This window comes from Neomonachus schauinslandi, chromosome 3 (assembly GCF_002201575.2).
Source record: "Neomonachus schauinslandi chromosome 3, ASM220157v2, whole genome shotgun sequence".
NCBI classification, from domain to species: Eukaryota; Metazoa; Chordata; class Mammalia; order Carnivora; family Phocidae; genus Neomonachus; species Neomonachus schauinslandi.
Genome location: NC_058405.1, coordinates 181,892,500 through 181,905,054, shown reverse-complemented (window position 1 = coordinate 181,905,054; position 12,555 = coordinate 181,892,500). Strand labels below are relative to the sequence as shown.

Sequence of the window (12,555 nt, the reverse complement as noted above, 5' to 3'; positions counted from 1 at the left end):
TGAATCCTGTCTCTGTAACTTAATTCACATCTTTTTACTACTCTAACTTCTAAGAAAATTTTAAAATAAATTTAGCACATGTAGGATAAATGTATTTCTAATGCAAAGGGTTAAAGTTCAGATTTGGAAGAAATTCTAAGATGATTGACCATCCATGGTTTCAACCATCATGTGATACAAGAAGTTCATATAAAAAAATCTGAGTATTCTACAAAAGGAGATATTTACTTCATATTTCTTTTTCATGATAAAACTGATAAATTTAATTAATGTTAGTCAAAGCAGTTATCTGGGTCCAGTTAAGTATTCCCTGTTGGAGTGTAAGCTCTGTGAGGGTAAAATCATGCTTGTTCATTGGTATGCCCATGAAGTCCTTGTTTCATGATAAACACTTGGTTAGCATTTCTAGAAAACAACAACAACAAGCAAGGGGTACCTGGGTGGCTCAGTCTGTTAAGCATCTGCTTTCAGCTCAGGTCATGATCTTGGGGTCCTGGGATCGAGTCCCATGTCAGGCTCCCTGCTTATTGGAGTGTCTGCTTCTCCCTCTCCCTCTCCTTCGGCCCCTTCCTCTGCTTGTGCTCGCTCTCTCTCAAATAAATAAATACAATCTTTAAAAAAAAAAGCAATGAACAAATACGATAATATAACATTAAAAAAAAACTTTGGGCTATTGAATTTTTTTTTAATTTAACCATCCTATTTTTATATGGGCACAAAGTAATGTGTTTTTTTAATGCCTTTATAAATTGTTCCTATGACTTTCCTTTAAGTTATAGGGTAAATTAGTAAATGTCAATCCCGTAATGCCATAATATATGGAACATAAACAATCAAATAAAATTTCAAAGTGGTTTTATCTTCAAATTACAGACTATCTCAGAAGCTCATCTGTACTTAGTGCTAAATGCCTAACAGAAAATGAATATAATTCTCTTTCCAAGAACTTAGTAGCCCTGTGCAGTGTGCTCTGCATGGTAGTTTTACGCCTATGTAGAAATGACCCAGTAGGAGCTTTGAAATAAGATTTTAGACAGTATGATTCCTTGTCATTTCAGTTGCCTGGGACAATAATTTTTGGGTTTAGACTGAAAAATCTTAGGATTCAAAACCACACTGACCTTGATGTCAGCATTATGCCTCTGTCTGAATCCACCACATATAAAGGTCTGTCCAAAACCAAGTAATCATTGATACTCTGTTTAAGCATCTGTACAGATTAAATCAAGATTCCAACCTGGAATAATTGGCATACTAAAAGGGAATCTGCCATTTAATTTATTTAATCTATATTTCAAGAGCATCTATCCAGTATAGCATTTTTTTTTCAAAGGAAAAATTGTTAGCTGAGCAAGAAACTCCTGAAATTATAAGGCCCATTTGGACCATGTGTTAATATTCACTTTGTGGGATCTAGAGTAATTTATGGGTTTTGTTATGTTTAGTTGGTAATTGTTTCACTGAAATAATACATTTTCATTGAATCACATAATTTTAAAATGCTTGTATTTATTTTTTAATGTGAGGATTTGGGGAGGGGATGTAAAAATAGTTAAAACTTTCCATTTGTTTTCATATTTTTTAAAATATTTTATTTATTTATTTGAGAGAGAGAGAGCACAAGAGGGGGTAGGGTCAGAGGGAAAAGCAGACTGCCCACTGAGCAGGGAGCCCAATGCGGGACTCGATCCCAGGACTCTGGGATCATGACCTGAGCTGAAGGCAGACACTTAACCGACTGAGCCACCCAGGCTCCCTGTTTTCATATTTTTAAATAAAATCAGGTTATAAATGTCTTAGCTAAATTACATGGAAGAATTTGAATGCATATATGTCAGTCTTGCCTGACTAAATTAAATGAACTAATGGCCATATTGAACCAACTGTGAAAGCAAATAATTTGTGAGTTTTCCAGAGAAAAAATTCACCTATTAGACTCTGAAACTGCTAATGTTGTGAAGTGAAGAGCCTCCAAATAAGTAAAAACTCATCAAATTGACTCGTGATTTATTCATTGATCTGTCTAGGTTAAAAAGTGACTGCTAAACCATATCCACATCTAATAATGTTCAGTGTTACCTGGTTGCAGAACATTTGGAATATTTGGCTTAATTTTAGAGAAGGTTAATTATTTTTAAATTCTTATAATACATCACATCGCATGGAATGTTAAAATATAACACTTCACTATTCCATCTACCCTTCATTCCTTTTTCCCTGCTAGAAGAGCTTTTTAGCAAGAAACTGTCAACAGAAGCTTGAGCTGCCTGAGGGGAGCCAAATCTTGGGAACAACACAATTCCCTGCTCTACATATAGGGGCGTCTGGGTGACTCAGTCATTGTCTGTCTTCCGCTCAGGTCATGATCCCAGGGTCCTGGGCCCCTGGGTCGAGCCCCGCATCGGGCTCCCTGCTCCGCGGGGAGTCGGCTTCTCCCTCCAGCTCTGCCTCTCCCCACCCCCTCTCGTATGCTCTCTCTCTCTGCTTCCTCTCTTTTCCAAATGAATAAATAAAAAAATCTTAAAAAAATAATAAAATAAAAGCCCACATATGTGTGCTTTCAAAACCCTTTCCATTTGTACACTGTTAGATTTCAGATTGCTGCTAATCTCAGTGTGGAACGCTATGCCCTGGTGTTCGGAATCAACACCTTCATTGCCCTGGCGATCCAGACTGGCATGACTGTAGCTGTGGTTGACAAACAGGGACTGGGGCTTCCGGTCAGCATCCAGGTAAGTGCATGCCTCTGTGCCCTCACTGACACCGAGGGACACCCTGAAAACCACACGCACACACACACTCACCCACGCACACGCACATTATTATACATAGCAAGTGGACTTACTGAGGTATAATTATCATACAATAAATTGACATATAAATAAATTTATATACAGTTCTATTAATTTGGGCAAACACACAGCTGTGTAGCCACCACCACATGAAAATAAAGAACCGCACCTTCACCCAGACAATGCCCATGCCCCTTTGCCATCAGCTTCCTCTCTCCACACGACCCGCAGCAACCCCCTGATGGGTTTTCTATCCCTATTGCTTTAGGAAGTCATATGAATGGAATCATAGAGCGATAGCCTTTTGCTTCTGGCTTGTTTTCATCTAGCACGGTGTCTTCAATGGAATAATTTTGTATTGAGAGATATAAATATGATGAAGTTAAGGTACATTCTCTTTCTTAGGAAACTTTTTCGTTAAACAGGTGACCTTTTCATTAAGCAGGTGAAAGAATGAAAGCATTATCTAAAATAGACCCATAAAGTCATTCCAGTTTAAGTGGTTCTCATTACCCACAGCTAAAGGTTTTTCTTGCCCTGGCTAAAGTTCAATCTTATGAATGCTTAGTTCATAGATTTCATAAGCCTACTCAGTCTCATGGACAAAATGGTTGATCTTACCTGTCTCTACACATACCTAATGCAAATGTTTAGAATATTGAAATGTCTTCTTTAAAAACAAATAGAGAAAAAGAAATCATTTCCGGTAACACAATTGAATGAGTAACACCAGGACATTTAAGAAATCTATTTTAATCTCAAACTAGTTCAGTAGAAGGAAAGATATCTTCATTGAATAAATATTAAAACTAAGATTACTATAGAATTGCTCTCAATTCTTTTTGAGAACATAAAGAGATCAATTGTTACTTTCTAAAATAAAATTTAAATTCCTGGTTTACCATCCAGCTTGAAATTTGCTCTCCAGCTATTTAGAAATGTGATCAAGGGAGTACAAGCCTGAAATCAACAAAGTATGAATATTAATCTTGATGTTTATTAATGATTTCTTAAAAACTTTTAATTTGGGAAAATTTCAAATACATTTTAAAATTAGAAAGAATAATGTCATGATGTCTCAATCTTATGGCCAATCTTATTTCATCTGTACCTGCCACACACTTCCTCATCCTTCCCCCAGAGATGTAATTTTTTAAAAGATTTTATTTATTACTTGAGAGAGAGAGAGAGCATGAGAGAGCACAGAGGGAGAGGGAGAAGCAGACTCCCCACTGAGCAAGGACCCTGATGTGGGACTCGATCCCAGGACCCTGGGACCAGGACCTGAGCCGAAGGCAGACGCTTAAGGACTGAGCCACCCAGGCGCCCCCTGTAATTCTTTTTTAATGTCTGTTTTCTCTTCAGTAAAATGGAAAATATAATACCTACTTCATGAGGTCTTACACAGATTAGATGCCCGCCTATAAAATGCACCATTCCCAGCCTGTAGTGTACTCAATACAAGGGTGCATCACTCTCTTTTCTTAATAGAAAGAAACAAGAGTTATTCACATGAGTCAACATTGTTAGGATACACTTATCTTTTCTAAGGACTTCTACGTGAATCACCTCCAGCTGTCTCCTTTATTTTCCCACAAATCCATTGAGTCTTAACCTGAAATTAATGAATTCCTAGAACTGAAGTAGGCAACCCAGAACTTGAGAAGAAAATTGCCTGTCAGTCTTTCTGTCCTCGTCTCTGCCACTACTTTGTGTAACCTGATTTAAATGACTGCTTTGTGAAAAAAATCAATACATTTTGACCTTTCTGGGGAGTTCACATGGACATCCAAAGCTGGGGGTAAAAATTAAGTTTGGCAGAAAAGTCAAACTTCATCTTTGTTTCCTCTGGTAAGTCAAGATTTCCAAATGGTTTTATCTTCTCAACCAAGGAAAATCTAGATTCAGGGCACTCCTCTTAAAATCTTTCTCTGTATTTCTACCTATCTTCTCTTATCATCTCTGCTAATAACTTCAATGCTACAACAACTTTCATTGAGATTCTTTCATGTAAGTTATGTACTGTAAAACTCAACTCCTGAATAAAGGACTAGTTTACCCAGATGCCAGAGTAGGGTAAGCACAAAATACACAGTCCAAAGGCATAAAGGAAGACAAGCCCTATTTCTATAAAATATTCCCCAGACAAAAAAGTGTTACTACAGATTTCTGGGTTTGAAAAGCAGACTTCTTAAAAATTGATTTGGGTAGGAATCTAATGAAATATGCTTGGATTAAACTTCAGAAAGCCAAGAATATAGAGGTATATTGATTAATAACTCCCAAGTCTCAATCATAAATGTCCATTTATCATTGATTATGCACTTACGATATCCCATGAGTTTCTTCATATAATTTCAAGTGCCATTTTAAAAGATTGGAATCTAAAAAATAGAAACTACAACCTAAGTCCGCATTCTCATAAGACATAGAGATTCAGTGGAGAGAAATCTGCATTGAGACATCCTGAACTAATTCCTCCATTTTCTCATTATTTCTCAACCTGTTATCACAACATAGGCTTTTTATAGATTTCTCAATTTAAAAGGACCATAGATATCTTAAAAAGAAGTTCCACGTATATCTTTGAATATTACTGAAAGACTAGGGGAAAAAGGTCCATGAGAAAAGCTAAAAGAATCTTTTTACCTCATCTAGAAAAACCTAAGGAGTAATTTAGCTAGTTATGTAAGAAGCGGTAACTTTAAAGTTTAGCTTTACTGAAAGCATAAGAACATACTGTGGTATACTGATGATATAGAATAATTTCCTGGGGATTTTTGTTTTTAAAAAATAGGTGAAATTCGTAGGTGTAAATATGAGGGACTTTTAGAGGGAGTGGGTGAATAATCACACAACTCCAAAAGGTTAATTTTTAAAAAATAATCCTTCTGTGGGGCGCCTGGTTGGCTCAGTCAGTTAAGTGTCCGACTCTTGGTTTCCGCTCAGGTCATGATCTCAGGGTCTTGAGATCGAGCCCGGCATCATGTTCTACACTCAGCAGGGAGTCTGATGGAAATTATATCCCTCTCCCTCTGCTCTTCCCCCTGTATACTCACTCTCCCACTCTCTCTCTCTCTCTCTCAAATAAGTAAATAAAAAATAATCCCTTTCTTAGGTTTCACACAAAAACACCCAATTATTCACAAGTTGGTTACTTGTTACTATATCCCTCCATCCCTCTCACCCCCTACCCGGTTCCACCCTTCAATTTGCAGAGATACCCCTTGGAATGGGGAACACGTTGGTAACCATCAATTTCTTATTGATTGAGGGAATTGACATTCATTCAACTCCCATTCATGAATCTCATTACTTTCACCCGCCTCCTCCCTGGATGGTCTTGAGGCTTAAGATATGAAAAGCAACTCTTGATACTGTCCGGGAGGAAAAATATTGTTTCCTCTCACCATATTTGGCTCTCCACTGGGTCTCTGTAACAAAAACAAATTAACAAAAGCATACAAATGTATTTGATTTAAGTTTTATGTAACACAGGAACCTTTATAAGGAAATGAAGACCCGATGAAATAGTTGAGCCTGAGTGTTTTTATGCTAGATTTGATAAAGAGTGGAAAGTTGTGAAAAAACAATATGATAGGACAAAAAGGATATGAGCTAAGAATAGTAAATTGGGGAAACTTCACACGGTCTGTTCATTCAGATTCCTCTCTGTGTCCCTTTATCTTTGGAGATAAGGATGTCCCTTTTCCTCCGGGTATAGACACTAGGGTCTTATGACCTGCTCCAAAGGAAGGTTGGAAAGTCCTTCCTGCACCTGCCATGTCTCAGATTCCTTCAGTTAAAAAATATTCACTATGCCAAAGTGTCATATTTGGGGGTAGCTTGTCCTGAACCCCATCACCAGAAAGGTGGGGAAGTACACATGAAAAAGAAAAGGGGAAGGCCACTGGTATAAAGTGACCCCTCGGTGTCATGGAAACCACAGCTGATGCTCTGTTCTGTCTTTCGTGTCCTCATGGAGAAATGCAAAATGATCCTCCCCAGCTCTCTTGGCAGGAAGCGACTGCACTCAGCCCCTCGGGGACCAGATGGACCCCTGGTTACACAGTCCATTAGATCATCTAGCTAGGATAACTGGTACTTTGGGTGCCCTAAATTAAATAAAAATTAGAATCATGAAAATGGAGTTTTAGCTTTAACCCCAAAGGGCTTAATAAGGGAACGGGCACTCTAAACAGAAAGATTATCTCGCAAAAAGTAGAACAGCGATGCTATTATTTTGAGTGCATGAAATGGCGATCCCTTCAGATTTGTGGCAGCCTCCCATACATCAAATCTGAAATTTTTCAGATGTGTTTAAAGCATGGGATAGTCCAGATAGCTCAGATGAGTGTTTTCAGGTCACATTCATTAACTCAAAACATGTGAGATGTGTGGTCTGTCGGATTTAGGTTTCTCTATTTCATAAACTATCTTGGAATCCTAACTCAAAGAGTAGCTGAAGTTGAGGCCAGATTTTCATTATCAAACAAAGTAACTACCTATACAGATTTTCAATGAAGTTGGGTCCTGATCTTCAGATTTTGTCTTGTTTTCTTACTTTTCTATTCTAGTGGAAATGGTCTGAAGGCGAGTACCTTCAGAGGAATGGGGTTGAGGGATTGCGTTTGAAGAAGGAGAAGAAGGGCGGTGCATGTTGTTTGAAGTTTAAAGTCAACAACGATTTTTAAAAATATTAGATTAAGAAAGACTTACTTCCATTAAAAGCTACAGACTTAAAAAATACTAAAATAAGAAAGACTTATTTCCATTGAAGCAATAATAAGCTGGATATCAGAAAAAAATCCTTTATACTTCAAAACACCTAAAACTCCTGGATATAAATTTAAGATTTTTTTTTTTAATAAATGGCTGAATTGGTAAGAAATAAGAACACTCTGCAGAGGTCAAAGCAGGAACAGGAAACCGGATAGATAAGGAAGCACTGAATCTATCATGCGCTCGAGCATCTGCTGATTCGCCCAATGACCTGGAATTTTGGTTTTAGTGGCAACCCCAAAGGCTACATCCTCAGTGAGTGGTGAAACAGAAACAAACCATGAAATTATGGGGGAAACTCCAGCAAAGAAGATGAATCTGGGTGGTATCAGAGGAATTGACTCTGGAAATTTGCTTTCATAAGCCAGCACTCACATAATTCTAGTGCCCAATTTTTATAAGCCAAACATTTTTTTTCTAAAACTGAATATTTAGTTTAAAATGGCCCTGGTTGGTAATGGCCCCCAGGCACCTGTATGTATCAAAACAAATGCTCTCTGGAAGACTGTCCCTCAATACAGAAATCTTTAAAATTGCCATATATAAAATGCCACCAAATATAAGATTATGATTTTTTAAAAAGTCCAAAATCATGCATGGATATAAAGTACCATGAGCAAGCCAACTGAAAAAATTAATAGCAGAATCAGACCGACAAAGATTTGAGACAGAGGAATTACCAGCATTAGAAGACAAAGATGTTTGACAGGTTTGTATACAAAGGAAAATAATGACATGAGAATGAGACAAAATACCTCATGAATGATTGTGAATATTTGGGAAAAATAGGACTCATGAGAATTAGAAACTTAAATATGCTAAGAACAAGTTAGATACATATATAGGAAAAATTACTGAATGGGAAGAAATCACCAAGAATGCAGCACAGAGACAGAGAAGTGGAAAAATTAACACATGGGGAGATGAAAGTGAAAAAGTTTAACAAATATCTAGTTGGAGTTCCTTGAGGAGATAATAAAGGTAGTAAAGAGAGGCCAATAAAGAAATATTCACTGAGAATTTTCCAGAAGTAATCAAGAGCATGTATTCTCAAAATTAAGAAAGAAGCTCCAAAAATCTCAAAAAGAGTAAGTAAAAAGAAATTCATATCTAAACACACTGTGGTTAAATGCAGAAAACCAAAGAAAAAGAAATCTTAGAGAAACAGAACATCAGCTACAGATAATCGACAATGGACATGTCAGTAGCTCACAGTAGAAGCCAGCAAAACAATGGCTTCAAATGTTGCAGAGAATAATGGCCAGTCTAGAATTATAGACAAAGAGAAACTATGTTTTAAAAATGAGAGTGAAGGGGCGCCTGGGTGGCTCAGTCGTTAAGCGTCTGCCTTCGGCTCAGGTCATGATCCCAGGGTCCTGGGATCAAGCCCTGCGTCGGGCTCCCCACTCTGTGGGAAGCCTGCTTCTCCCTCTCCCACTCCCCGTGCTTGTGTTCCCTCTCTCGCTGTGTCTTTCTCTGTCAAATGGATACATAAAATCTTTAAAAAATAAAAAAATAAAATAAAAATGAGTAAAAAAGAACATTTTCAGACGAATGGAAATAGAACGAGTGTGTGTGTTATCACAAACAAACCTTTACAAAAGCAATTTCTAAAGGATGCACTTGAAGAAGAAGGAAAATTATCCCAAAAGGAAGGTATTCCCAAAAGAAGGAATGTGAAAAAAAGAACTAAACATGTGAGTAAATCTAAACAAACACTAATCATTGAAAATCAGAGTAATACTTAGGGGCACCAGGTGGATCAGTCAGTTGAGCATCCAACTCTTGATTTGAGCTCAAGTCATGATCTCAGGGTCCTGTGATGGAGCCCCCTGTTGGGCTCCATGCTCAGCGGGAAGTCTGCTTAAAATTCTCTCTCCCTCCCTTTCCCTCTGCCCCTCCCACCCTCTCTAAAATAAATAAATAAATAAATAAAATCTTTAAAAATAAAAAATAAAAGAATAATACTTATATTTTATATCTTGAGGAGTTTTTAAAAAGATGCCTGATGTGTACAATATACAATAGTATCTAACAGTAGAAGATGTTCAAAACTAAGGATTTTTGTGCTGTTCTGCAGGAGGGCAGGAATTATTGATTAGACACTGCTAGGGCGACGTACTAAGTAGGGAGCGGGATGGCAGTCCATCTGGTAGGGAGGTGGATTTCATCACCAGCATTGTTTAAATTGCTACAGCATGACGATAATGAGATGGAACAGACTTTTAATCAGTTTTATTATAGTTTTAAAATTCTCTACAGAGAGTTCTCCCCACTTACTGCCCGTACCCAAGACAGACAACTGCCACCACCATCACCTTTATGCACCACTGCTTTGTTTATTTAAGAGTCAATATTTCAAGTGCAACCACAAAAAAAATTAGAAGTAGGTTATACAATTTTTATACAGAAGAGAAGAATAAAACAGTACATGGAAAAAGAATCACATGAAAGAGCTCAAGAAAGGAGGGGAAAATTAAGGAGCACGAAAAATATGGTGGCAAAAAACACAAATATGTTAGTTGTCACTAAAATAACAAATTAGCTCATAGGTTGGACTGCCAATTTACAGGAAATAGGGGAAGCAGAAGAATTCATTACATGACATCCAGGATTATCACCAAAAAACACCAACGTCTGGGAAATTACAGTTTTTCAACAAATAAAATTTTAAAAAAAGATCAATTGTGTCGAGAAATTCGGCAATCAGTCACAATGTGTGGATCTTATTTGAATCCTGATTCATTCCCAGAAACTAAAAATATTATGAGACAAGTAAGGAGACTTGAATACTGACTAGATGATATTAAACAACTGTTAATTTTTAGATGTATTAATGATTCATGGTTACACTTTTGTGTGTCCCTCTTTTTAAAGATACAAGCTGAAATATTTATTACATTATATGATTACTGGATTCAAATTAATCTGCAAGGGGAAAGGGGAAGTGGTTGGGACATTGTGGAAACAAGACTGGCTATGAGCTGGTGATTGATAAAACCAGGTCATGGATTCATGGGCATTTGGATACTGTCCTGTCCACTTTTGTGAATGTTTATAATTTTCCAAAAATAAAAATCAAGCAATTCAAAGCTACAACCCAGAAAAAAAAAATAAAAAGAATAAAAAGAATATTTTCAGGTTAGATTCTTAAAGGGTTACAAATATAGTCTATTTACAGAAGACACATTTAAAATTATAAAGACATCTGAAGTTTGGAGGGGGGGAGGGAAAATTCATACCAGGCAAACAAAAATTTTAAAAGTTAATACAGTTAAATTTTTAAAAAAATAAAACATGATTAAAACGTCTTCGTCTGTATATCTAAGGAGAATTATTAAAAATTATTAAATGTTCAATTATTCATTAGGAATATATACAAGTTCTAAACTTCTATCCATCTATTAATATCATTTCAATATTTTGGACAGAAACACTGTCTTCTTTCTTTTCATTGTTATTTTCTTTGGATAGAAATACTGTCAAGCATGTTATATTCTATGAAAAAATAAACTTCCAATTTCATATACTAAATGTGAATATGAAAAAAAGAAGGAAAACTATATATACTCTATATAGATGGAGACTTTCAGAACTACAGTTAACATTGATTGAATTCTACCACGTAGGTACTGTTCTATATATCTTATATGTAATAACTCATTTAATCATCACAACAAATGTGTAAATATTGTTATTATTCTAATTTTACAACTGAGAAAATTGAGACAGAGAGAATCCGTGACCTGTTTAAGATCTCCCAGCTAGTAGTAAAGCATCATTCTATAACTTCAGTGCTGAATACCCATTTTAATGTCATGCATTAATTTTCTTTTTCTTTTTTAGTTTTTAATTTATGGGAGTTATTTTTCTGTTATTGCTGGAATTTTCCTAATGAGAAGCATTTACATAATCTATTCAGCCAAATGCGGAAAGGAAAAATGTAGGTCTACTACTACTGGTCAGAATCCAAGTGAACCGGAGAATTCAATGTCTGATATGAACACAGTAACACAGTTTTAGCCTGGTCTTTCCTACTATGGACTCAAAGGACAGACGACTCTGAAAATGTATAGCGCTACACTACATGGCATTTTAATTTTTTGTCCTAGATTGAGATACCATAAAAGACAGGATTATCATCAACCTCATCAACACCACATCAAAACCTCTGCTATGGGCTGGTGAACTGGGTACAACCAAAAACTGGAGTCAACTAAGTTGAAACCAGCCATCTTTATGACCTCGGTGAGCAACTGGGACCCTAAATACTGTTTTAATATCTTCAAGTCCACCCCAAAAGAACATGGAAATCAGAAAATGGGACCATCCAGGAACAGAAACATGAAATATACAGAGTGAATGATATATACTGGCTTTCTGTGCCCAACCTCATAATTTGGTTTGAGTAGTAGATAAAGAAGTTTCTAGTGCAGGCCTGATGCATAGTCAATGATCAAGGTGTGATAACAATTATTATTATGCTCATACTGTATACTAGCAAAAAAGTTAGAATGGGGGAAATCATTTAATTCCTATAAAATGAGGCCAAAAATTTAAGAAAAAATTTTTTATTAAACTTTACCATGACCCTACATGAAAAGACTGAATAGTGTAATGATTTCAATTCTTTCAAATGAATGGATAAGTTTGTTGCAATTTGTGACAGTCAGTCTTATGTGTCAACTTGACTAGGCCAAGTTCCTTATTTATTTAAACAAGTACTAATCGAGGTGTTGCTATGATGTATTTTGCAGATGTGATCAAAGTTCACAATCAGTCGACTTTAAGTAAGGGAAACTACCATAGATAATCTGGATGGGCCCAATTCAGTCAGTCAAAAGGCCTTAAGAGCTGAACTGAGCCTTCCCAGAGGAAGGAGAAGTTCCATCTGAGGACATGCCTGAGAGTTCTAGCTTACCCATCCTGATGGCCTGCCCCATGAATTTTGGACTTGGCCTCCCCAGCCCCCACAATCAAG

The 12,555-nt window shown here is 36.6% G+C and overlaps 1 protein-coding gene across 1 annotated transcript in view; it reads left to right on the top strand.

Annotated features, from left to right (window-relative positions):
• The window catches only part of LOC110574333 (thiamine transporter 2-like), a 36,972-nt gene extending 25,075 nt beyond the window's left edge, over window positions 1-11,897 (top strand). The window contains exons 5-6 of the mRNA XM_044913440.1: window positions 2,591-2,732; window positions 11,421-11,897. Of these exons, the coding sequence (XP_044769375.1) occupies window positions 2,591-2,732; window positions 11,421-11,597 (319 nt within the window). The 3' untranslated portion in view covers window positions 11,598-11,897. The remainder of the gene's footprint in view (window positions 1-2,590; window positions 2,733-11,420) is intronic.
• Window positions 11,898-12,555: the final 658 nt, after the last annotated feature.